At 39.4% G+C, this 27390-nt stretch overlaps 2 protein-coding genes across 3 annotated transcripts in view; one reads left to right on the forward strand and one right to left on the reverse strand.

Annotated features, from left to right (window-relative positions):
* Window positions 1–7145, reverse strand: part of MARCHF5 (membrane associated ring-CH-type finger 5) — a 43666-nt gene extending 36521 nt beyond the window's left edge. Inside the window, exon 1 of the mRNA XM_019739398.2 lies at window positions 7006–7145. Within this exon, the coding sequence (XP_019594957.1) occupies window positions 7006–7040 (35 nt within the window). The 5' untranslated portion in view covers window positions 7041–7145. The remainder of the gene's footprint in view (window positions 1–7005) is intronic.
* Window positions 7146–7257: 112 nt separating this feature from the next.
* CPEB3 (cytoplasmic polyadenylation element binding protein 3) overlaps window positions 7258–27390 on the forward strand; it is a 173177-nt gene continuing 153044 nt past the window's right edge. The window contains exon 1 of one of the 2 annotated variants that reach the window (XM_074339396.1): window positions 7258–7364. The gene's annotated coding sequence lies outside the window, so the exon portion shown is untranslated. Of the gene's footprint in view, window positions 7365–7464; window positions 7607–27390 lie in introns of those variants that run through there. The other variant, XM_074339394.1, reaches the window with a different exon arrangement.

Consider the following 27390-nt stretch of genomic DNA (forward strand, 5'->3'; position numbering starts at 1 on the left):
ACTGGGGAATGAAAATAAGGGTATTCAAAGAAAAACCAGCATAAACAAGTTTAAAGATGGAAATGAACATATGGTCATGACAATGAGAAGACCAAAGTGGTTGGAGCAGAAAGGTTTTAAGATATAGATATTACAAACCAGTAGGGAAAAGGTGGATGACAAAGATAATTTCACTTTATAGGGTCCACTTGTGAGTCATCCACTGTTTATATGATTATGTGGAAAAAAATTGGAAGAAACTTATCAATAAAATAGTTTCTCATTGGAACATAAATTAAGCAAGATGGGTATGGTAATCTAACAAAGCAGCTGGCAGTAAAGTCTACGTATCTTTGCAGATGCAAATTGCAGGTGTTTACCTTGATTAGAAACATCTGGGAAATCATAGGTTCCTGCCCTAGAGATCACTTTGATGAAAACTGGAGAGTAACAGAATAGAAGAATCCCAGGAATAACAGAGAGCAATGAAACAAGCTTTAAATTGTTGCTGTTGTATTATATATGGTGCCTTAACAATGTATTTGCATGACTATTTTATGGTAAGAGAACAAGAACTCTTTAATTCAGAACATGCTTAGAGACCCATAACTCTGGTTAATGCAAGGAAGGTCCCATTTAATGATGGAAAAAGATGCAGACTGCTTGCTTTGTCCCAGGATTAAAAGCATCGTATGTCATGGATTCTGGAGTAGGAACTATACCAGCAAGGCTAGAAGTCTGTACACCCAAGTGGAACGGAAATGAAAGTACTTGGATTCATCAAAGAGATGCAACCACAATCATGACATGTTACCTACCAAAGGGGGAGCTGAAGGGAAATACCCAATGAAAGCAATCATTTATTGAGCATATAGTCATGCCGTGACCCTTGTCTCTGATTTTCATAAACTCTGCAAGTGTAATTATTTACACCTTAAATAAATAAGGAAACAAAAGCCCAGGAAGGTAATCTGCCCAAGGCCTCACAGTTAAGTAAAGAGGCACTGATGCAACCCAGGCCTTGACTTACTCGGCTTTTTTCACTGCACCACGCTGACATATGCACAGTATGTTTTGATAAAAATTTCCATTTCTCATTCCTTAGGCAATTACAGCCAATATAAGAAACGATGTGTTTCATTTTTGCTAGGGTACTTCTAAGCAGCCATAAGCTTTCACCAGAGATGTAAACCCCTTCTAGTCTAACTCCAATGTGCCAAATAAATATTATCATCTTACCATCTTACGAACTGTGGCATGTAAATAATTGGAAGGCATGTATATAAGTATGGCATCTAAAGAATTGCTACATACATGAGTCTGGATTAGAGGTGAAAATTATTTCTGCATGAAATGGTTAGAAAACCTTTATAAAATGAGGCAGAACCTAAACTGGGTCTTAAAGAATGGGTATAACTTTAAAAGACAAGATGCTTGAAAAGAACACTTTGCGTTCAGAGGGCAATGAGCAAATCAGTCTGGCCTGGGCAAAAGACATGTACTTATGTACTCATTCTTAAAGAGAAGCAACACTTTGAAAAGGTAGTTGGTACAAGCCATATATTTAGTGTCTTAAACATAATAGGAAAACACAATAGATGTGATTATGGAGGGTCTTGAAGGCCAGGCTCCAGAATGTGAACTTAAACTTAATAAGCAATAAGAAAATACAGAAGGGTTTGAGCAAATGAGACGATTCTTAAATGGTGTTCTGTAGGATTATTCCAAGCACTGATATGTCATAAAGAATGAAAGGATACTGAGATTCAACAGTGTTTCTCCAATGCACTAGGCCCTTGTAAAGAAAAGTTACTGTTCTCAGTGAACTTCCAGTTGAATGTGCATGGTGGTGGTGGTGGCGGTAAAAGGTGAGTGTGGAAGGCTCCGAAACATGGAATAGGTGCATTAAAAAACTTACAATACAATGTGACATACTGTAATGAATGCACAAAGGTTCTACGGCAACACAGGAAGGAGTAACTCATTCTGCCTGAAGGAGTTGTGCAATGCTTCAAGATGATGTGTGAGCTGAATTATAAAGATATGTAAGAGTTAGTCAGGTATTAAAAGGGAGGAAGTCATCTAAAGCAAAAATAAGATGATGAAAGAGCAGGATATATTCAGAGGACAGTGAAGTGGAGTGCAGTGGTTAAGGTAGGTTGGGGTTGGATTGTATTAGTAGATCTGAACCCCTTCACTGGGGTTTTAAAAGTTTAGATTATATCTTATAGACTATAAATATAGATACTGGCAGGTTTTAAAGTATGAAAATGTTATGATTATAATTGTGCCTTGGCTAATTCTAGTACTACGCTGTAAGTCAAAGTGGAAGAGAAAAACTGGAGTTAGAGAAAGAATCCGCAATATTTGATAAGGAAATGGATTTGAAGGGAAAGAAGCAAAAACAAAAACAGAAAAAGAAAAAGATGACTTTAAGTTTCATAACTGGTGAAGAACGGTCCTCTCAAAGACCAAAAATTGGGAAGTCGAGATAAGTAAAAGCCAGGGAAATATCAGTAGTTTAGATAGGTTAAGATGCTAGTAATACTGTGTATAAACAAGTGGAAATGTCTACTGGGCAGCTAGAAATGAGACACTAAAATGTGCAAAGAGATCAGGAATAAAGACACATCTGGGAGTCACTCAACTAGAAGTGCAAGTGAGATAGTAAGTGGGTATACTTTTCAGAGAATAAGTGCTGAGGATTGACCCATATTTAAGTGCTTGAAGGGATTAAAGGTAAGATGATATATAAGAGGGGGAAAAGTACAAAATAAAGAAATAGTGTGCTATAATGGAACATAGTTCTAAGAAGTTAAGGGGTGGTAGTCATCAGTTTCATCTTCATTACATATATGTCAAGGACATTAGACCCAAGAAAAAAAAGCCATCACGTTTGCTGACTAAGAAAATTATTGGTGACCTTTAGTATATTTTTAGTAGAGCTGAGGACAAGAATGGAAAATGAAAGTCAAATTATAAGGAGATAATAAAGAAAAAATAAAAACCTAAATGTCAAACAGGGGAATGAATTTAAAAAGAGTGGTATGTGAAGACAATGGGTATTACATATTCTCTTTAATCGTTATGTCACAGAGCTCAAAACAGTATTTAAAAAATGTAGATAAATTTTAGAAACAAAAAACTATTATTTATATGTGTGTGTGTGTGTGTGTGTGTATACATATATATAAAATAGAAGACTGGAAGAATATAAACCCATTTATGATAGTGGAATGGAGATGAGGAGACGATATGAGACGGGATAATGGTCAAAGGGGACTTTACATACAGAGGGAAGCAAATATAACTAATTGCTAATGGTTTTTAATTCCAGGTATTGCTCTGTAATTGTCAAAATGGGGTAGAGGTGATTAAGGAAAAGATGCCAATTGACATAGAGAATGAGAAACTGCTTTAATGGAAACTCAGATGGTTATATAAATCAGAAGATAATACGGCATGTCCCTACCAGAATACTGTACATGCTCCAAAGTGACGTAATCTGTAGTTGACAACACCCTCACAGAGTGAAGATTCAAATGCACTTTGTACTGCAGGAGGGCAGCAAGGAGCAGATTATTTTCTCTGCTTCATCTGACTCTTCTGGGGACATTGGCTACATTCCCTGCCTACTCACCAGGTGCAAGTAAGTGATGCAAAACAACCTCAATAAATTCCTGAGTGTTTACTGTGACAGAGAGTACACAAAAGTCAAGTTTCCGGAAGCATTTCTCAGCAGGCCCAGACTTCGAACCTGAGGGTCCATTCCTGCGGTATGTTACAATACTCTTTGTATTCTCTACACAATTAATCCTAATTTTGAGAAATACAAGAGAAAATGACAAAGTAGATGGTGATAGAGTAATATATAACAAATGTCTCCTTAAAAAAGTGTGGCAATGAAGGAAAGAAAAACTGACCACTGTTCAGAAAGCCTAATATAAAGGGTTTGAGTTTATAAATGGTTATCATTTCAGGGCAATGATTTGTGACCCCAAATCATTAGTAACACTAGATTATTACCCACTATTCTCAAACAAATGTTTACCCACAGCAATTTAAAAGGCTCAAATAAGTTTACATAAACCAGTTGCTTATTTATAAAAATAAAGGCAAAATATCTACATATATGTACTTTTATTTACAAATACTGCAATAATAAAATTTATCAAGATAAATAATTGCTAAACTAAATTTAGTTACTCACAAAAGATAATTCGATTTCAGTTATAAATAAATTGCCATTGGTTTAAAAACTCTGAAAAATTACGTGTTATAAACTGAACATACCATTCATGTCATATATAAACATAATCTTCATTTTATTTGACAGTTTATGGAACACAAACCTCACTAGAATTTAAGCTCCATCTGATCATTTTTGGTTATGTTCGCTACCATATACCAAGGGCCTAGAATGGTATCATGCAGATGTAGGCACTCAATATTTATTACATAAATTCAATATATACAAATGTTTAATAATTAATTCACTATAAAAACACCTAACTTTTAACCTAGAAACCAAAGAACAATAACGTGTTATATACATTTTCTTAGTCTTCTCAAGGATAAAGTCTGCATTGAAGAAATAAACATATGGACGGATTTTGGAGCTAAATTCTGTCCTTCAAAAACTTCTATCCAAAGACCAAGCTGGGGGGAAGCCAAATCCATGGCGAGAATTCTGGATGCACCCTAATAGGCTGACATATTTCAGTCTGTTGGGCCTGTCAGTATTCCTCAAATGAACCCATCAAGTATCTGTGTTCAACTTACATATAGGACCAGCTCAGATTAAGATGACAGTAAATATGAAGGAAATGAGGGAGGAGAATTGCCACACTGGTTTGTTTTACAAGAATCTTAAGTATCTCCTGTGCACTTAATACCATTTTATTATAAAGTGCTTACATGTATTCTCATTTGATATAATCCTATGAGATAGGCTATTCCCACTTTATGATATATAGCCTCAGAATTTAACTACAAAGTTGCGTAGCCAGTGAGTGGCAAAATGAGAACTTCAAGATTTCTGTCTCTAAATTAGTCCAAGCTTTTTTCACTAAACCGTACTCTTATCATTAAATAATCCCTTAAGGTTTAAGGTAGTGGTTTTTCAACCACATCAGAAACATCTGGAAAGCTTTTGAAACTATAGATGCTCAGATCCCATCCTCTAGAAATTTGTGATCTAATTGGTCTCGAGCCAGGCATCCATCCATATTTTAAAATGCTCCCCAGGTGATTCTAACATGGAGCCAGGTTGCCAACTACCGACTTAGATAACGAAGGTCTTTGAATGTCATCTTAAGAATCTACCTTGATGTATGTCAAAAAGGTACAAAAGGTGAGGGTAAGCCAGTATTACAGTCACCTGCTTCAGTAAATGCAGCCAGAATTTCCAAGTTTCTGAGAAGTTTTAAAGGCCTTACTAGCACTCCTTGGCTTTTCACTTTTACGGAAATCTCCAAAGAGCATATAAAAGCTTCTGGACACAAAAACTTTCTAAAAGTCACCTACTAAAAGTGTAAGCAGCAGGCCCTCAGAAGACAAAAATATTGAATTACAAAATACACTGCATCAGAATAGGGTCTCATCTGATTGGAACTGGCTGGAGGTGGTCTCCTGTGGGCTTATTTTTAGTAGTCCTATGCAATTTGCCAGTATGCTAAATTGTAATGAAAGAAAAAACTGGTAAATTATCAGACACCCCCCACCCCACCCCCAGACAATTGGGAAAAATGCCAAAAAAGTCATGCATTGTTCAGAAAACAAATATTTATCGATGACCTGCAGAGTACCAGGCTCTGTTCTAGGATTCAAGATAAATAATGAGTTAAGTTTCTGCATTCCAGGAGCTTGTAGACTACTTACATAAAAAAGGAGTAGTCAATATAATCTGACCTAAATGATGACCTCAAGGTCAGCTGGATTAATCACTGGGTCACCCCAACTGAAAAAAGTCAGTAACATGATTTCTATTTACATAGCTGTCTCAAAATTCTAAGCTCCAAAGGGAATGTTTCACTCTGGGAGATGTACTCTTGGGTGATTTGTGTTCTGGGTGTGGCAGATCCAAACAGAAGTTTAATTGGGTATAATCTCAATTAAGGGAGTCCTTTTATTTAAAACCTTACAGTTGGACCTTTACTCAGCATAAAGAGCAGTACCACTTGCTACGATCATATGCATTAGCCTGTAGCACTGGCTATGCCTGGAAGTTAAGACCTATGGTAACTAGGGGGAAATTGTGGATAAAGGCTCCAAAAAATTATGGTAGAACCCATGGATTAGAATTTGAACAGCAGAGGGCAATGCAGCCAATTTCACAAAGAGTTTTACCCACTGTAGCCCCCCACCCAGGAATGGGCAATTGGCCCAGCATAAGACGAAACTGTCTCAGTGAACTCAAAAATAGTGAAATACGCTAAGTGTTCAGTGTTGAACTCATGTGGCTGTTTTCCATAACCTCTACTCTGGTCTGACCGTTAAAGCTCCCCGGCGGATACTCTTGACCTTACAGTATAGGGGTAGGGATGTGATGGGCGGGGGGAGGATGGATGAAGTCAGCCTATCAGACTTTCCAAAAGAATGCTTATCCTTGGTTTTTGGAATCTTAAAATTGTAGGAGAGTGATTCCCCTGAAAGACAGTCTGGTTCTTCTTGCCAGTGACATCGCTGACAAACGTTACTACATAGTTTGGGGGGAGGGGAGGAAGAATAAGAAACAGAAAAATAAACTAATTCTGTGGGTTAACACCAGTCCCTCTCATTTCAAAACGGCGTTCCAACAAAACTGCACACCACTCCTTAAGTTTCGCTTTAAGTCTCCACACCCAGGCCGCCGGCTCTGTCCTCCCCCACGTACCGACTCCAAACTTTCTGCCCCTCACCCGGCCCCCAGGCCGTGGAACTCCTCCCCGCACGCCCGGCTCCGCTTACGAAGAGCCTCGAGGACGGGCGCGGACGGGGCCAGAGCGACTGTCCGCGGCTCGCGTGCTCCCCCAAAGCTGCCCGTACCTGTCCAGCATCTGCTGTAGGGCTTGGTCCGGCATTTTCCGCGGAGCCGGCGCACTCGCCTCCCCAGTGGACCCGGTTAGGGCCGGGCCCAGGGACAATAGCACTGAGAGACGGCGGAGTAGGCCTCAGTTCGGTGGCAGCCGCGAACCCGCCACCCAGTCTCTCGTGGCGGCTCCGAGAGCCCGGAGCCTGCAGTGCGCTGCCTGCGGGCGTCCGGAGGAGGCGGTGGGGAGCGAGGAGGAGGAGCCTGGGGCGGGGAGGCGACGATCGCGGCCCGGGTTCCTGCCCGTCGGCCCGGGGTTCCGGTCCATGGACCGCGGGCGCCGAGTTGCTGCCGGCGGAGGAGCTACCTCTGTGAGGTAAGAGTCACCGCCTCCCTGCGCGCCGGGGTCACGACGCAAGGCAGCTCAGAGCAGCCTGGGAGATGTAGTCCTCGGACCGTCTCCGCTAGAGGCTGCACAGCCGGTCCCGACCACCGCCGCCGCGCCGGTTGCCGCCCGGGCGGCGCCCTCCCGTTTCCTTCCTCCAGGGGGAAAGAGATCCTTCGGGCCGCTTTCCAGGAAGCAGCAGAATGTGCCGCTCCACTGTCAGTAGCAACAAGGTCAGCCCTCCCTACCTGTTTCTGTTCTCCTCAGCTCTTGCCCTCAGGTGGGTCGAGCCAGGAGAGGGGAAGGGGCTCAAGGGCCGTTTCTGGTCGGGGACCCAACCCTAGCCGCGGCGTCGGTCCCCGTGGCGGGGGTAGGGGTGTCAGAAGCTCCTTGTGAAGCCCTCGGCGTTGGGGCCAGACTCTGCCGCGTCTGAGCTCATTTTGTGGAGTTACACAACCCCCGCAAGGGGTCGGATGCTCTAGTGCGAGAGGTTATTCCTGAGGGGGCCGGTGGGCAGGGACTGCGTGGACCCGCTGGTTCCCACCCGAGTCCAACAGTGTGTGTTTGGGGGTGGGACGTGGAGAGAAAGATTATTCTCTCCCTCTCTAGAAACCTTTTAAAATGTGCCTGGGCTTTCAAGGATCGCCGACAGTCTCCAAGTGGAACATGTTCGTGAATAAACAGCTCTTGCTTACTCAGCTGTGGGTTGTCAGGGGATGTTTGTTTCTCTCCCTGCTGGTCACTGTTAACCATTTCCAGTCGCCTTGACACCTCCAAGTAGGTGGATGTGGGTGTCGGGGTGGGGAGATCATAAGGGAAAAATCATAAATTACTGGTTGGGTTATTCCCTGACGTTCTGGGGACAGCTTTGGTGGGAGGAAAGAGCTGTTGGCTAAAACGAACGCGTCTTTTGGACGACCTGTGGCATTCTCTCGTGCTGTGATTGGTAGGACGTCTGGTAGTTTTCCCTTGATTAATTTCTAATTAATTCCCTAATTTCTGCTGCGAGGTATTTGATTATTTTAAATGAAAATGTGTGTTTTAAGCTTTTCAACGTAAAATTTTACAATCAGCTCTCAATTCTCTGTTTAAAGTTTGCTTCTTGAATGTATTTGAACTACAGTGTACATTGCGGGGGGGTGGGTGGCGGGGGGGGGGACGGGGACACAAAATAACATATGACCAGAAGTTTATTTGGCCTCCAATTTCTGAAAGATGCTTTTATAAAAGGTTTTGGGAATTTGCATGACGACTTATAATTAATACTTCATCTTTTACTCATGAAATGAGAAACAGGCCCCCGCTAGGGGAGGGAATGAGTATTTAATCTGTTTGATTTTTTAAATTCCTATTTATTGCTCCTCCTGCTGCCTAAGTGCATTTATCTCTTAAGCAATTGTCAGCCACAAGGAGATGGATATATATATCCTGCCCCCAAAATAGAATTTGATCCTAGCATACTGATTAAATAGGCCAGTGCAAACTCCATTTAGTTTTATGATTGACACTAAAATGAGTTCTCACCTTATCTTAGAATTTCTATTTGAACCCAGAATTGGAAAGTAATATGACACAGTTCTGTTGATAGCAAAGCTGTGTGCAGGTTTACCTTATTATTAAAAAAAAGAAAAAAAAGAAAAAGGATTTGATATTAGCATTTGCATGAAAATTCTGTTTCCTGGCTATGTCAAAAACCTTTTGAAATAGAAAAAAATGAAAATACTGTTTTTCATCTTAAGAGTAATTAGCACCTGACCTAGTAATTTCACTCCTTGATATTTACCTAAGAGAAATAAAACATATGCCTACACAAAGACTTGTATACAGATATTCTAGCTGCATTATTCCTAGTAGCCCAAAAGTAGAAACAACCCAAATATCCATAAACTGATGAATGAATAAACCAAATATGGTGTCAGCCATACAATAAAATATTATTAGATGATAAGGAATGAAATTCTGATACACTGCAACATGGATGAATTTTAAAAACATTATGAAAGGAGCCAGTCACAAAACCCACATATTGTATGATTCCATTTATATTAAATATTAAGACTAGACAAATTCAGAGACAGAAATTAGATTAGTTGTTGCTTAGGGCTGGGAGTTGGAGAGAAATGGAGAGAGACTGCCAGTGATACAAGGTTTCTTTTTGGGGTGGTGAAAATGTTTCAGAATTAGAGTGGTGATGGTTATACAACTTCGTGAATTATATCTCAATTTTAAAAATAATATAAAACAAAATTTGATTCTGGTGATGGTGGCACAGTTCTGTAAGTATACTGAAAGAAATTGAATTGTACACATAATATGAGTGAATTTTGTGGTTTTTGAATTATAGTTCTATAAAGCTGTTAAAAACCATAATTAGCTACACATAAAATGTTCATAAAGAAATCTGAAGAGAAACAGATAACTGATAATTTTTTATTATCAAACTTTAATTTTTTATATTTTTAATTAGTATGGGCAAACATCATGATTGCTTAAACTCATGAAAGAAATTAATTCTTTGCATTTGAAATAGGTGATGCATATACCCCGAATTTCAATATTGTCTGTCAACTTTGTTTCCCTTGGCTCTTGCATTTTCAAATAAGACTCAGAATAACTGGAATTATAATTTACTCCCTAATTTTTAAGGAGAAATGTCTTAATTACTTAGATCTTAGTCTGACAAAAAAAAAGTTAAAATGCACTCCTGTTATTTTTCGTGGGGCTAAAGGTTTATGGTAAATGATATTCAGCCAAGGGAGTAACAACATGACTATAGCCAAAAAAAATATTTTCCTCAGTGATATATTTTGAAATACAAATTAATCTACTGAAAATAAAGACTCTCCCAACTTTAGAGGACAAGAACAAGGATGGGCAATGTAGAGTTATCCTAAATAGTTATGGAATATACTAATAATTTGGTAATGGATTCAGAAATACCTGAGTATGGAACTTCTCTAAATATGTCAGGAAATTTAAAATAGTATATTATGTTAATCACTTGTCACACTTGTTCTGAACTGTCTGCTAAAATGGGTCCTGGAGGTATTCCATAAAGCTAGTCTAAAATATCCAGGTGCCCTCCAAGGAGACTTGTCAATTGCCAAATTTGGTGATAAACTGCAGGCTGAGCCCACATTGCAAACCACAGAAGTTCTTCATGAATTCATTTGGCAGTTTCCAGAGGACTTATGATGTGCCTGGGTATTCCTGTAGCAAATTAAATTGTAACTACCCTTCAAGAACATACAAACTACCTAAGAATGCTTATATTAAAAAAAATAAAACAGGCACTTACCTGTGAAATACTACATACTGATACATGGCAGTATATGATGAAGTGCCAGATGAAGGGCATAGAAATACAAAGTGAAGTAGAAATTGAGAGGGGACTGTTAAGGGCCGGTACGCTAACAAAGAGCTTTGTGAAATGAAGGAAATGAAGGCTTTCCATTGTAGTGATAGGAAGAATTATGTAGGTGAAGAAGTGGAGGAGGATCTTGGGTCTGGATAAAGATGAAAAGATGTAGAAAGAGGAGTTAACTTTTGTTAACTGGGACTGTGGGTCTCTGTTAAGAATCAACAATATGATTGGCTGGTTAAGTAGGGAATAGTTAAAAGGCCTTGAATCTATTCTTTCAACAAATGCTTATTGAACAGGCACCATTTATGTGACAGACGCTAAGCTAGGCACTAGGAGTACGATAATGGGGAAAAACAAGCACAGTTACTTTTGTGGAGTTTACAGTTTATAGTGGGAGAGAGAGAATCACATAAATACATTTTTAAAGTTACGAATGTAGTACATAGTGTTATGAGAGATTGTAACGATGGATCTGACCTAGAGACACAGGTCAGGAAACGTTCTCTCAGCAAGTGTCCGTTACACTGAGGCCTCAGGAAGAGCAGGGGTTAACTAGATAAAGGGAGGAGAGAAGAACTGCTACAGGCCAAAGAACAGCATGTGCAAATGCCCTGTGAAGGAAAGCCCTGTGATGAAAAGGAGAAACTGAAACAGAAAGGGGACTGGGCAGGATGGTCAGTCAAGGGATAGACTATGAAGAGTTTTGTAGGCCAATTTTAGGAATTTTGCTCTTATCCTAGAATCCTGCTAGAAGGAGGTTAGACATGAGAGATCAACTTCATTCTGTAGGAAAGAGGAAGTTAACTTGTAGGGATTCCTAAACCCGATGTGAATCAGAGAATTGCCCTAAAAATTCTGATCCATGTGCTTTGTAGTTGTGCCCAATAAACTGTTTTGTTGTTGTTTTTAATAAGTTCCCTAAGTAATTATTAGACCAATGGTGTCTCTGCAGGAATACTGCAGTGGTTGAGAGCTTCAGCTGAAGCCTAGGTTTGAGTCTTAGCATTGCCACTCAGAAGCTCAGCTACTTTGGGCAGGTTATTGAATCTCTTAAAACCGAAGTTCCCTCATCTCCAGGGGAGAATTATAGAACCTACCTCAGTGTGTTACTGGGAGTATTAAATGAGAAATTTCATTTAAATTGTTCAGTATAATGCTGGGCACATGGTTAAGAGCTCCACTGGCGTTCGCTCTTAATTATTACTAAAAGTTTTTGAGTAAAGGTGAGAGCGATTTAGGGGGATTAATCTTGCAGTGGTAATCACGTGTGGGTGGGAAACAAAGACAAGTTAGGACTGGGCTGGGTCTCAGTAACAACCAGGATCTGTAACTATTTTCACGTTTGCTTTAATACAGCTATAAGTTTTTGAAGATCTTTAAATAGGCTAAGTAGTTCTCAAGTATGTAATGGCCATGGGCATCTCTAAAGGACTTTTATGGGGAGACTTTGGTCCCCAGAATACATTTTACTGGGTTAGCATCTACAGGATTATTTTGAATTGACTTTTATCTCTGGACAAAGGCTTCACTGGCCACTTGTAGAGGACAGTCTAAAACCTGTCTGTTTGCTACTCAGAGAATAGAATCCTAACAGTTTACATATACTCTGATGGACTAGATATTTACAAATGGTAAATCATTTTACAAAATAATTATCATCCACTAATTTGCCTTTTCCTCCTGCTCATAAATATGTTGGATGACCCATTTCTTTTCATTATCCTTGCTTAACTTCCTGCCCCTGGGTTGTTTTCCTGGGACATGCAGTGGTGTGTCAGGGTAGGCAAAAATCACAGGATAACACACCACATCTTCCTTCTTATATGTTGTTCCAGGTGTATCAATTTTATGAGAAAACTGTGTATATAAAGAATTACTTTTTCCTTTTTAAACAAACATGGATACCATAGAGCAGCAGTTCTCAAAGTGTGGTCTAGCAGACCTCATGGGCTCTTTGAGAACCTTTCCAGGGAGTATGCGAGGTCAAGTCTATTTTCACAGTAATACTAAGATATTATTTGTGCCTTTTTCACAGCACTGGCCTTCACACTGATGGTTGGTGAAACTGCTGTACTTTCGTACTCTTGTAGGCATTGGCACCAACTGTACTCATGGTTATATACCAGGGGTGCCAAAAATATATATACAAGTAGACACTTTGGTCAATGTTGCTCAAGCAGTAGTTTGCCATCATCAGAAGTGTCTGGATGCTGATGGGAAACACTTTGAGCACCTCTTGTAATTGCAGAAGTCAAACGTGACTCGTATTCATCTTTTGTTATAAGTATATATTGAGTATTACAATTTAATAGTTTACTCCTGTCTTAAAATGTGTATACATTTTTTTGGCACCCTCTATATTCTTCACCACCACACACATGCAGTCAAAACAAAAGTTCACTTAAGAATCCTTGATCAGGCAATAAAAAATATTTATTTAATCTTGACCCATGGATATACATATTTTTAATATTGTGTGTGATGAAATGGGAAATATGCACAGTTCTGCTGCATCGAAAGTGTGATAGTTGTCTCAGAGAAAAATACTTACCTGATTGAGATACAGGCTGACCTGACTGCTCATGGTACATTATGTTTATCTGAAAGACTGACAATCAAAATTGTAAACTTTTGTGCTGCAAAAGATACTGTTAAGGAAGTGAAAAGACATCACACAGAATGGGGGGCAATTTTGGAAATCATATCATTGAAAATGGACTGGTATCTAGATATATAAAGATTTTTTACAACTCAATAATAGAAAGGCAAATAACCCAATTAAAAAATGTACACAGGTCCCTTTGAGCCCTTTTAAGCCTTGCCTTTGCTTGGGGCCCGCTCCAAACTCTTTGGAGTGTACTTTTTGTCCTAATCATGCCACCTTGAGCCTCGAGGCCTTGAGCCTTTTTAGCAGCAGCTTTTGCTCTGCCTGCTCCAAACTCTTTGGAGTGTACTTTTTCTCCTAATAATGCAGCCTTAAGCCTTGAGTCTTGAGCCACTTTTCTTAGTGCTCAGCACGCTCCTAATTCTTTGGAATGTACTATCTTTTCCAATAAACTTTTCTCTTACCACTTAAGAAAAACAAATGTACAAAAGATCTGAATAGACATTTCTTCAAAGATATACAGGTAGCCAGTTAGCACCTGGAGAGATGCTCACCAACGTAAGCCCCAGGGAAATGCAAACCAAAACCACAATGAGGTACCTCAGCACTCTCACTAGCATGGCTATAATTTAAAAAAAGACGAATGTTGGTGAGAATGTGAAGAAATTATAGCTCTAGTATGCTGCTGTTAGGAAGATAAAATGGTGTGGCAGCTTTGGAAACAGTCTGGCAGATCCTTAAAATGTTAAATATAAAGTTTTCATATGACCCAGCAATTCTACCCTCCAGTATAAACCCAAGAGAAATGAAAACATATCTCTACACAAAAACTTGTACATGAATGTTCATAGCAGCATTCTTCATAGAAGCTAAAAAATGGAGCAGACCAAATGTTCATCAACTGATGAATGGATAGATGAAATGTGGTATGTTCATACAGTGGACTATTATTCCACAATAAGAAGGAATGAAATGCTGACGCATGCTACAACAGGGATAAATCTTGAAAACATTGTGCTAAGTGAAATCAGCCAGTTCAAAAGAGCACAGATTCTATGATTCCATTTATGTGAAATGTTTAGAATTGATATGTCTATGACAAAAAGTATATGAGTGGTTGCCTAGGGCTGAGGGGGATGGAGTTTTGGAAGGTGACAGCTAAGGTGCTCGGGTTTGTTTTTGCAGTGATGAAAGTATTCTAAAATGGACTGTAGTAATGATTACACAATTCTGTGAATATAGTAAAAGGCACGGAATTGTACCCTTTAAATGGGTATATTATATGGTGTTTGAATTATATCTCCATAAAGCTATTTAAAAAAATACCAGATAAACCGTTAACATCCGCAGACCAACTCAATATAACAATCTTATATATTCTATAGCTGAGCTATTGAAACAAATGATATATTTCTATATAGTCATAATGAAAAGTTGCCAGATGTAGTAGCCATCAGTTTGGATTTTTTTTTTTTCCAGTTCCAAAGAAATCAACTGTAGCTAATTTACCACCCCGAGGGAACATTTGTTGATGTCTGGAGGCGTTTTTGATTGTTACACTAGGGGATGCTGCTGTCATTTGGTGGGTAGAGACCAGGGATCCTGCTGAATATACTATAATGCACAGAATAGCCCCTACGACAAAGTACCATGTAGCCCAAAATGTCCGTAGTGCTGAGGTTGACAAACCCTGAGCTAACTTAAGCAGAAGGAATCTCATTGAAAGGATATGGGTGAGCTCACAGGGTTGAAAGTAAGGCAGGAGTACCAGGCTGAAAAGTCAGGTAGCAGCCACCCTAGAGAATCTCGGTAGCAGGAACATCCCATGCTCTCGTGTGGGTTCAGCCCTGGAATGAAGGAATATACTTCAACTGCTTTTATTCTGCTCCTAGTTCAAAATCCAAGGAGGGAGCATCTATCCATCTTCCTTGTCACTTGGCGAAGGGAGGGCAGCATACCTTGAATAAAGGCAATTCCTCAAAAGGAAGTACATTCATTAGTAAACACTTATTGATCATATACTTATGTTCCAGGTACTTTTTAGGTGCTGGGGACAGAGTAGGGCAAAAGAGACAAAAATACCTTCCTGGAGTATATATTCTTATGAGGCTACATCAGAGCAAATTTTTAAGGAATAACTTAAAGAAGTTAGAATAGTTGCCAAACACCAAAACCAATAAATACTACCTACATACATATTAAGTGAAAAAAGCAGGGAATAGAGTGTATCTATAGTATTATCCCATTTACTTTTTTTTTTTTTAATTTAGCATGCATATGTGAGGAGATTTCTAGAAGTATATACAGGAAAATTTTGGGTTTTTTTTAAACATTACTTCTGGATGGGGAGATTGAATATGAGGAGAGGAGCCTACTTTTCATTTTATTCTCTTGTGGTGGTTTCATTTTTTGCCATGAGCTTGTATTTTATAGTTTAAATTTTTAAAATTAAATAAAAAAACTTTTTTTGGTGCAAGTGAAGGATGATTAAAGGCTTTTCAAAGTCATGCTGTTGTGGTATTTTTCTTATTGTGGAAAAGCAGAAAGAAAGAAAGAACATCCGACTGGAAAGTGTGGCCTGTAATCATTCAGCAAATATTTGTCGAACACCTAGCTGCCTTAGATCCTTTTTGGAAAAGGTGGAGTATAAATAAATAAAATATCAAGCAGCAGCCACCCACACGTGAGGCCCTGTGTGAGGCGTGTGTCTGGGAGGGGGCTGGCATTTGAGAAAGATCTGACAACTGCCCTCAGTGTGTGCTTGTCGGCTTCTACTTTTTGAACACATAACATGTGTCATGTGCTGCGCCCTTTGCACACATTATTTCAAATCGTAACAACTCTGTCAGACAGGTGGTGATGTCTCCCATTTCATAGATGAGAACATTGAAAATTGGAAAGATGAAGTCATAGCAAATAAGTGACATAGCTGCCCTTTGAATCCAGTTATATCTGACTTCGCTGGAGAACCGTGTATGAGTATATGAATAGTTAAATAACAAGTGAAAAAGAGAAAGTGATTTTTGATGAGAGAGATCACACAACTCCCCATGATTAATTTTTGAAGAATTTTACAGGTAGATAGCCCAGGAACTCAGAGAAGGAAAAAGAAGTTGCTGCATATTGAAGTGGTCTGGGCAAGCTTCCGAGTGGAGAAGTGGTTTGAATTGGGTCTTGAAAGAGGAGTATGTGGATGTGTAAAGAGCAAAGCAGAGTGTCAACCTTTACTGAATGCCTGCTTGAGGCTAGAAGCATCTCACCTAGTTCCCACAGCGACATTTGAGAGGAGAGGAAACAGGGGCCTCCTCTTAACCCCATCCCCTGCCAGGGACAGGCATTAATAGGCATTAATTTTTGGTGATCTGATAGGTGCGAGACGAAATTTCATTGTTATAGTCAAATGTTTACCTCTATCTTATACTTTCCAGGTTTTATGTCTTGGGTAAGATGAATTATGATAGAAGAGGAAGTGTATATAACCAACTAATAGACCAGGACAGTCTTCTTTTGGGAGTATTGATATTCAGCATAAGTAGTTTTTCTCTACTTAGGGAATTTTAGGCTTTTATGAGGCATTATATCTAATTTGAGACCTTACATCTGAAATCGGAACTTGGTAAGTCTGAAGGTCACCCTTTCAATCATTTATTCAGCATCATTTTTTATTTTTTTAAGGATTTTATTGGGGAAGGGGAACAGGACTTTATTGGGGAACAGTGTGTACTTCCAGGCCTTTTTTCCAAGTCAAGTTGTTGTCCTTTCTATCTTAGTTGTGGAGGGTGCCGTTCAGCTTCAAGTTGTTGTCCTTTCAGTCTTAGTTGTGGAGGGCGCAGCTCAGCTCCAGGTCCAGTTGCCATTGCTAGTTGCAGCGGGCAGAGCCCACCATCCCTTGCGGGAGTCAAACCAGCAACCTTGTGATTGACAGACCAGGCTCCAACCGACTGAGCCATCCGGCCACCCAGGAGCTGCATGGCAGCTCACTGACTTCATTCTAGTTGCGGAAGGCGCAGCTCCCTGGTCCATGTGAGAATCAAATCAGGAGCCCCGTTGCCCAGAGCTCACGCTCTAACCAACTGAGCCACCCATCCGCCCCTATTCAGCATCATCTCTTGAGCTCCAACTATGTACCAGACACTGTAGGAAATATTGGGGATACAGAGATGTGAATAATACATTGTTACACTGTTCTTCTATCAGGTTGTTTACAATTTAATGGAAGAGACATCTTATCATACATTTACAATATATGGAAATCTGAGCCACTATATGCACACACTCCCAGAAACCTCGAAGTCCTTCCTGAGTCATCCTTCTACCCTTACGTCATAAATGGATGATCAAGTGTGGTCCATTTATCTCCTAAATATCTCTCAGATCCATTTATTTGTTTCTGTTCCCCCTGCCTTCACCCCATTGCTGTTGACGGTCATCTCTTACCCTGGACGACCTACCAGTCTCATAACTGGTCTCCCCCTATTTCGCTTCCACCCCCCTTCAAGTGATTTGAGAATGGCCTCTCCATTCTACTCTTTCTTCCTTTGATTCATTGAGTAAAATGATCTTTTAAGAAATGTAGAACTGATCAAGTTATCTGCCTAAAATCTTTCTGTGGCCTGTAAATCCCAATGAGAAAGAGCCAGTAGAAAGCATAAATTTAGCTATTTGGAGAAAAGGGGAATAATCCATAAATGATGACTTCTATAACTTAAGTGTCGTGAGGGCAGGGATGGGACCATACCTGTTTTGTTCACTATTATATCCCCACTGCCTAGCACAGAGCCTAGCCTGTGGCAGGTGTTCAGTAAATATTTAGTGAATGTAAAAAAGAGAAATACCTCCAAAGCTAGAATGAACCCCGTGATGGTTGATTGGAATTGGAGGTGTCAATACAAACTCATGATTTTACAGCTGTATAGATAAACACACACAGATGTGTGCACGCATACACTTTCTAGCTCTACCTGCTGAGAAGTCCTAAGACAATGGGTATCATTATACCCCGGAACCAATGAGCGTGCCTTGTGCAATCTCCAATAAAAGGAACCAGGGATCTTTGGAGAAGTTGCTAATTGCAGACTGGGGCAGGAGGAGTACATGAGTCTGGAACATCTGCAGTGCCAGAAAATAGGGATGCACTCAGAATATGTCAAAAGGACTTAGGAGTCAACTTGAAGAGATCCCAACAGCCAAATCAAGGACATTTTGAGTAACATAATAAATAATAATAGTAATGAATTGTAACCCATAGAATAAAATATGAATTCATGAGTCTATACTGATAAAAAGAAAAATGAATGAACCAGAGGAGAGGGGAAAAACTCAGGAGCATTCTAGTTCATGTAGAAGGGTTGGTGAAAATAGCAAATCACCCCTTGCAAACAGCACAGGAGTAACTGATGCAGACAAGAATCATTAATAGATGCTAAAATTCGTGGGTAAAAGTATGTTGAGAAACAGGACATTCACATAGAAAGTATATTCCCCAGAATATTTAGGTAAAAAGGTAAAAAGAGTAACATTATAGTGGGGAAATCTGGCAGACGCCACCTTAACCACGTGCTCCAAATCAGCATCACCACCACGAGATGGGTCCACATCTTGTTCCTTCTAAAATAATGCACGAAAAAGGACACAGCATCACTTCTGTGGTGTTATTGCCAAAAATGTCTGAGCTGAATTTATTGATGAGTAAACATTAGATGTACCAGAACTGAGGGGCGTTCTCCCAGCTGGCTGGCCAGTGCCCTTCAAAAGTGTTAGGGTCATGAAAACAACGGCTGAGGAACTGTCCCATATTAAAGGAGACCAAGGAGACATGACAACGAAGTGCTATGTGTGATCCCAGATTGGATTCTTATAAGAATCCTTTACAATGTGTGATCCCGGATTGGATTCTTATAAGAATCCTTTACACTAGCGGGCCGAATGGCAAAATAAAGTCTGTAAATTACATAATAGTATTGAGTCAATGTTAATTATTTTGATAATTGTACTGTGGTCATCAAAGATGTTAACATTTGAAGAATGGGGGTGAAAGTGTAGGGAAATTCTGTTTTGTAACATTTTTATAATTCTGAAATGATTTCAAAATGAAAAGTTAAAAAAACAGTAAAATAAAACCCCACTTTAATAGCTTCGTATTGCCCTTGCTTACTTTACCCAGCTAGGCCCTCTTCTCCGGCTTCCCAACTGCATTCTGAGCTCTAGCTTGCTGGCCATACTGGCTTTCTCCTTTAGTCCCTTCAGTACACCATGCCTCCTCCTCTTCGCAGCTGGAAGGTAGGAAGAAGCGTGGTATTCTCTTTGCATGGAAAATACTTCCTTTGAACTTTCTCTTTTTCTTTAAGTCTCCCCTTATTTACTTTAGAAAACCCCTCGTGACTTTCTAATCCAGGTCCCAACATCATAAGGTTTCATAACATTTGGTACTTTTTCATAGCATTTTTATCACAACTGCCATGAAATTATTTATCATGGAATTGACTCAAGTTTCTCTCACTCACTAGAGATTAATGTTCATGAGAGATGGAGGGATTGTACTGTTTGTTGCTCAGTGTTATTTCCGGAAGTGCCTTGTACAGATTCTCAATGACTATTTGAAGAATTAATGCGAGTCATGCAATGGAGCGTTACCCCCCCCACCGACATCAACAACTTGGATGAAATTGGATACAAGAGACGTTTCAAGTTTGAGGAGATGGGGACCAGCATTGGTGGCAGTGACAGAAAAGGACAGATGAAGGAGTCTTATCACGGAAGGCACCATAGGACTTGATAAGGGAGAAGGAAGAGTGAAAATGACTCAGGTTTAATCAGCAGCTGCATATAGGCCCACAGTTGAGTCACTTATCCAGCAATATTTTTTAAAAGTATGTTCTAAAATATTTGAACACAAAGTCTTAATTTTTACTAAAAATGTTACATGCCCATGGTAAAATACTATATTAAATGATATTGTAACTAGCATTTTCATGAAGATACGTGGCATGCTAATGAGTATATTTGGCATACTAAAAATGAATAGAGAATTTTATTAAAAATACATATATCCATGGCAAAATTCTATGTGCCATGACAAACATTAAACAATGACAAATGGCTATATGAGACTATCAGAGTTTCCCGCCGTGGTGGCTCCTGTGTGCTCCAATTCAGCTCCACTCTTCATTGCTAATGTACTCGTCCCTTGGCTACTGGGAATTGTGTCCCTGCTGGTTGGTGTGCAGCTTTCTTTTTTCACTGGGCATTGCCTTAGGATGCAGGGTTATGCGTCCTAAGGTTACGCTCTCAGGAGCCCTCAGGCAGTGACTGGCTGCTGTAAGATGCAAAGACCCAGGTTCCTTGCCTCATTTGAGAACAAGTCTGAGGGACCATCCCGGTCCCAAGCCCATCACAGGATCAGCTGAGTTTTCATTTGCAACCACTTTGGGGTTCAATGTTCCGCGTGATTTTTCTGCCTTCCTCATTTCATTGCAGGTGTATTTGCCGGTTGTGTCCTGCGCCAATAAATCATTTGCATGCAAAACTTGGTCTCAGAATCCGCCTCTGAGGAACCTAGCCTTTGACACTATCTAGTCGTCTGCTGACTCGCTAAAGGTTGTCACCACCGAACCTCTGTGTGTGTGTGTGTCTGGGTTTATGTTGTTTGTTTTCGTTTGTTCCCTCCAAGCTTTGGAAAAAGTCTTAACAAATATTTTAAAAAGTGCCCAAAGGACACGTAAAACTTGATGAATTTTCAAAAACTCTCAGCAGTAGTTTTATAGAGAAAGAACAAGAAAATGAGTTTGGATAGTGTGACAACCGCCTACATTTACAAATTCCTCATGGTGAAAACTTCGAGAGGGGGCTGCTGCTAAGGGAAGTTGGAAATTTCTCAGATTTTAACAGAGCAAACGGTTATCTTTTGGTTGACTGCAGTACACTTTGAGATGAGAGGAACATTCTAAGTATATTTTATAATACATTTAGGTGAAACGGGGGAAATAATGAGTATTAGGAACCAGAGAAGAAGCTGTGAATCATTTCACTAGGAAGAGAGAGGAAAAGATAATCTTCCTGAAAGTCAAATATCTATAAATCAAACATGTCAAAATATTGCTAAAAATGTGAGTAACGAAAATTTTCCTATGAATCAAACTTAATACTATTTATAGCTCAACCTAAGCTCTTTATACTATTTTGATTTTAAAGCAAAATTTCAAGAATCCTTCCATGACTTTGTTCATCAATGATAAACAGCTTTCACTGAGGGTGTTCAGTTCACTTTCTGTTTAATTCTTTATATGAGTATGTATCTACCACCACCCTTGCCCTCTCCGGCCTGGATGATACAATCGATGACCTAATCAACTGTCAATAATTTCCACTCTTACTCCCACCAAAGTCTGTTCTTCAAACAGAACCCTGGTGGTCTTTTTAAAGCATAAATCAGATCATATCACTGCCCTGCTTGACACTCGAAATCCAAAATCTTAACTTAGCCCAAAGGCTTTCCATGATTTGGCTCCTGCCTACCTTTCAGACCTCATTTTATACCACTTTCCTCCTTGTTTACTTGCTCTCTAGCTACAATTGATTAGATGTTCCTCTAAAGCAGGGCTTAGAAAACTAAGGAGGGGACAAATTTTGCCAGGGGCTACTTTTATACTGCCAGGGAAATAAGAATGGTGTTTACATTTTTAAAGGATTTTAAAACAACTACAAGAACAAAAACAAAGAAGAATATACAGCAAGAGACCTTATATGACTTGCAAAGCCTGAAATATTTACTGTGTGGCTCCTTTACAGAAAAACTTTGCCAACCTCTGCTCTAAAGGCTTCTTCCTGCCTTAGGGTCTTCATGGTAGCTGTTTCCTTTGCATTCTCCACTACCAGTCTATACATGATGGGTCCTAAAAGGACCAATTTAGGTGTGAGCTTAATTCAGATGTCACTTCATCATTGAGGCCCCTAATGACCTAATCTCAATACCTTACTAGATTCTCTCAATCACACCACCCTTTTACTCTTTATAGTATTTATACTTACCTGATATTTTCTATTTTTATTTTTTCCTCCCTACCCCATGTAGGAAGACCTTTTCTTTGTTATTTACTACTTTTGAGTATTCTCGCTTATGCATTTAGTAGAAGGGAGGAATAGTGAGTGCGTGGAGCCTCCTGCACAGTAGGTGCTCAAGAAATGTGTTGAATGAGTACATTTTTCAGATTATTTCTGCATATGAAGTTTTGGACTTCTGCTTTTTTTTTTTTCCTCTCTGCAAAGACCTGCAGTGCAAACTGCAATGAAGAGCCACTTTAGAAAGGAGAAGCAAAACAATGCCTCTCCCTTGAGAGAACAGATAAACTTCTGTTTTCACTGGGAGAGGCCAGTACTTACTAGAAGAGTGGGAATGTTTCAAAGGGACTTCTTAGGGATTTCTTATTAAAAAAAAATAAAAAGAAATAAAGGAAAGAAAACCTTTCTTTTGTCTTTTTCTTTTAAGAGAGGAACTTTTCAGAATGATAAGACTAATTGAGGTCTCATTCTCTAAGAGGCTCTGAGGCTTTTGGGTGACGAGTTTAAGTAGAGGCCTCTGCTTGGCAGATGGATTTAACACTCAGAGGAAACGGGCCTGGACTCAAAAGAGAAACAGAATAATCTGGATAGGGCTTGTTGTAGGTGATCAGGAATGGGGGAGAAAGATAGAGGCCTGAAAAGCACAGGTCCTGGATTTTTCTGAACTTTAAATATTTCAGATTGTCAGACGACACATTTTGGCTTTTGGTTTAGGAAAAATATGGTCACTAAAGGAAGAAGCAAAAAGAGGCAGAAGCTTGATTGTAAAGAAAATATAGGCATGGATGTTAGTCTTCTGGTTTGGGCCTGGGTGTGGCAGGAGGTGAGTGATGAGAGTTAAGCTTCAGAACTTGAGTTTTGGAGTCAAAATAGACCTGAGCTTATTCACTCGCTAGTTTTGTCTCCTTGGACAAATTAGCATTTCTCAGCCCAGGCTTCCTTATCTGAAAAATGAGAAGAATGATAGTTTCTATCTTTTAAGGTTATTAGGAGGATTAACCGATAAGGCATGTAAAATGCTTATCTAGATGCCTGCTGTAGACTACGTGATCTTAGTGTAAATATCATCATAGTTGTCATCACCAGATGATGAAGAAATTCTCTCAATCCATAGATTTTGAAACTAATAATAAAATCTGTATCTATGGCAGTATTTTGCACAGGAACATAGGATATAGAAAGAGGTAGGAAAAGAAAAGTCTGGATAGCAAGATCATTGTTGCCAGAAGAAGGCTGAGCTTACCACTATTCATTTGACTCCCAATATTAAGTGAAAAGGCAAAGAAATCTGTACTTGAGTGTAGACCTTCCAGATAAATCCTTCCGCGTGTCAGTATTAGCTTTGGATTTTATACACTGACCTTTAATGCTTTGTAGTCTATTAAAAATGCCCTTACACACTAATATTAATTATATAGGTAGGATGGCTGTTATTATCTCTATTTTATTCTAGAGGAAACAAAGATTGAGAAATTGAGAATATGGATTTTAGAGTCATACTGTGATTCTGGGATTTGAATCCTAGCTCCTCAACTTCCCAACAGGTTAACGTAGGGGAAGTTACTTGAACTTCCCAGAACCTCAATATCTTCATCAGTGAAGTGAGGATAATGAAGGTACATACCTCTTAGGAGTGTGTGAAATTATTCATCCTGTAAACAAAGTCCATGGCGTGGCCAATAGGATGTGCTCACTAAATATTCCTTACTGTTAGCACCCAGGGCTACCAGCTACGTAGTAAGTGGTAATGCTAGTATCAAATTTAGATAGTTGGAGTTCATATCCTATGTCCTTTCCACCCGTAATATTAATATTGACTTCCTGGCACTGTGATGCTATCATGAACCATTAACATTACGGTGGGTGGTCTAATTTGTTTTTCCAAAAAAATGGTAGGAGATCTAGCTAATGTATCCTTCTTGGTACAGTGGGCACACATCTGTTTCTCAGCTCCTTCAGTAAGAGAATAGCTATGGCTTCAGGACAGAGCTACACCAAAAAGCTCTGGAGTTTGTTTCAGCTGGTTGGGGCAAAGTGCTGAGGATACCAGCCTACATTAAAGGGAACCAATGGGCGACTACAATGTTGTCTAGTTGGAAAAGCACACTAACTAGTGAGTTGGAAGACTTGACGTCTGATCTCGGATCTACCACTTATTAACTATATCTTGCAACATCTCGGAGCCTGGGTTTCTACATCTTTATTTTCCCAGCTTTATGGAGGAATAATTGATGTCCACATCTTCAGAGTGGGGCTCCCAACAGTCATCCTCAGTGCTGTCACCTCTCTATACAATCGCTTTGAGGAATTTAGGAAAAGGTGCCTCTTTCTCCAGGTGGACACAGCTCTGTGGTTCATGAGCTTGTGACCAGACCATGAACTAGATTCCAGCCTCCGCAAGCTGCCTTTGCCAGCTTTTTAGTACATTGCACAACCTGCAGAAGTGACCGCGAGGGCTCTGTCTGTGTTGTTTATCCACTGCCCAGGTCTGTTAACAGCAAGTGAGATAATAGAGGCAAAGGAGATCTGTCAAGTCAGATCCTCTGTGAATGTGAGACATTGATGTTACACAAACACCACTTGGTTTCAAATAGTAGGACCCACGGGCCACCCGGATCGACACAGTGACCATCAGTTGTCCTTCCATTTGTTCTGAAGATGCCTGCGACTCGTCAACACGTACAGCCCCTCTTCATTACTGGCTGTTAAAGCAGAGATTTTGGCAAAGAAAGGTTGTTTTTCCCCATCACTTTCAGGCCTGGACCAGCCTTGCTTCCTAGAATCCTGAAGACTAAAATCAGTTCTTTTGATGATTCCTCTTCTTTAGGACAATCGTGCTGTTTTTAGAGCACCTTGGAGTGGGATGGGGTCTTGCCCATAGGTAGAATTTGGAATCCTTTGGTTAGAGCTTATCTCTGGTTTTCAGGCAAAAGTCATTATATAAAAGCTTTGTGTCAATGGGAGAAAGAAAATCTGCTGAACCACAATTTGCCCTCTTTTCACACCTTTGAAGCCCAAGCTGTCTGCTGGGCTGTCTGGATCAAAAAGGACAGGAGGACCTATTTTTATGAGTCACCAACCAAAAGGCAGCGTTAGAATCAGACAAACCTGTAATTAGGTCCCACTTCTGACACTAGTTTTGTGACCTTGGGTAGGTAAATCACCTTTCTAAATTTTCATTTTGTCATCTGGAATTAGGGACAATAACAGTATTTACCTCATAAGTTTATTACATGAATTGAATGAATATTTGGAAAGCACTTAGCATTTTATCTAGCACACAGTATATGCTCCATAAATGGTAGCTCTTATTATTAAGCTCCCTGTAAGAGCTACTAGACTTTGAGGAAGAAAAAAAAGCATGTGTTACAATGCCTTCTCCTAAGAAGCTTATAGTTGGGGAATTAACAAAATTATACCAGAAAAGGCAAATAGAATTGCAAAGCAATAAACGTGCGGTACAGATCGATGCTATTGTTAGGAACTGGTGTTTGAACAAGGGTCTGCAAAATGGTGAGGTTGGGATTAGCAGAGAGGATGAGGAGGGCATTCCATTTGGGATGAGGAACATCAGCAAGGGTCAGGACCGTGAGGACACTCGTTTTCCTGGACAAGTGGGGATAATGCTGTCTGGGAACATAGGTTGGGATTAGAAGAGGAGAGCCCTAAATACTAAATACTAGGGTGAGTGTTTGACTGTTGCCCCGTAGATAATGATGAGGGACATGATGAAACTTGCACATGGAAATGTCCAGTAGGCATTTGGAAAGCTCCTGGAAAAATGCTCAAAACCATAGCTAAAACTTTGGGGATGGAGTTGGAATGGTGGAAACTGGTGATACTTCTAGGGCCAGCTCCTTGAGACTTGCCTGTTGATTCTGATTTAATGAGGGCAACTTTTAAACAGCATTTAAAGTGAAATGGTGAAACTGTCAGGAGATTTGAAGAACAACTTAGAACATTAACTGGGTAGGGTTTGCTTTTCTGAAGTCTTCTCAATGAACACTTGGCCTTATAGAATAAAAATTTTAAATGAAAACTTTAAGTATGAAATGGCAGTTATAGGGAGAGAAGAAATGACCCATGTAAAGCTTAATTATATTTTCTGAAATCATTCTGCATTCTTTTGCCATTTTCAGAGGGTTCTTGTAACTGAGTTACCACGATGAGAGTAGGAAGATGAACAAGTTATAGTTGACTAAAGGGAGGTATGTTATACCAAAAACGGTTTGTAAAGGAGAGAACATTGTGTAAGGGGACTCAATTGCCATTAGATAAAATCTAAAAATAGTGTCGGGTCATTTTTAAAGAGTATACATTTAGTTTATAAATTTATAAATTTTTGATGCATAAAACTTTTCATATAAAACTATCTGATCTATTGAGCATTCTTCAGACCCAAGATGAATGCAGGTACATGAAATATACATGAATATTAGTTTTTTCTTTAAAATTGAGATATAATTGACATAAACATTACATTACAAAAATGATCACAATAAGTATAGTTAACATCCATCACCTCACATAGTTAGAATTTTTTTCCTTGTGATAAGAACTTTTAAGATCTTAAAAGTTGGCTCTCTTAGCAACTTTCAAATATACAATACGGTGTTAACTCGACACCATTCTGTACATCATATCTCTGTGACTTATTTATTTTATAACTGGAAGTTTGTACATTTTGATCATCTTTATGAACATTAGGTTTTAAACTAAAATTAATTACAATTGAAGTCTACACACATAGGGAACATAGATAGATGAAGGCTGTTTCTTTTTCTCTCTGATGAAATACACACAAATACACATTTACTCATATCTGTCATAATTTGAAATGGAATGTCCAGCTAATAAACATAGGCTATAAGTGTATAAACTTACCTTCACTATTTCATTACCACAGGAAGGTACGATGAAGAAAAACGACAAAGTATGAAATATATTAGAATGCTGAAAGGGATGTAACCTTATTTGGCATATCGAAAGAG

Source organism: Rhinolophus sinicus, linkage group LG07, assembly GCF_036562045.2.
Source record: "Rhinolophus sinicus isolate RSC01 linkage group LG07, ASM3656204v1, whole genome shotgun sequence".
Lineage (NCBI taxonomy): Eukaryota > Metazoa > Chordata > Mammalia > Chiroptera > Rhinolophidae > Rhinolophus > Rhinolophus sinicus.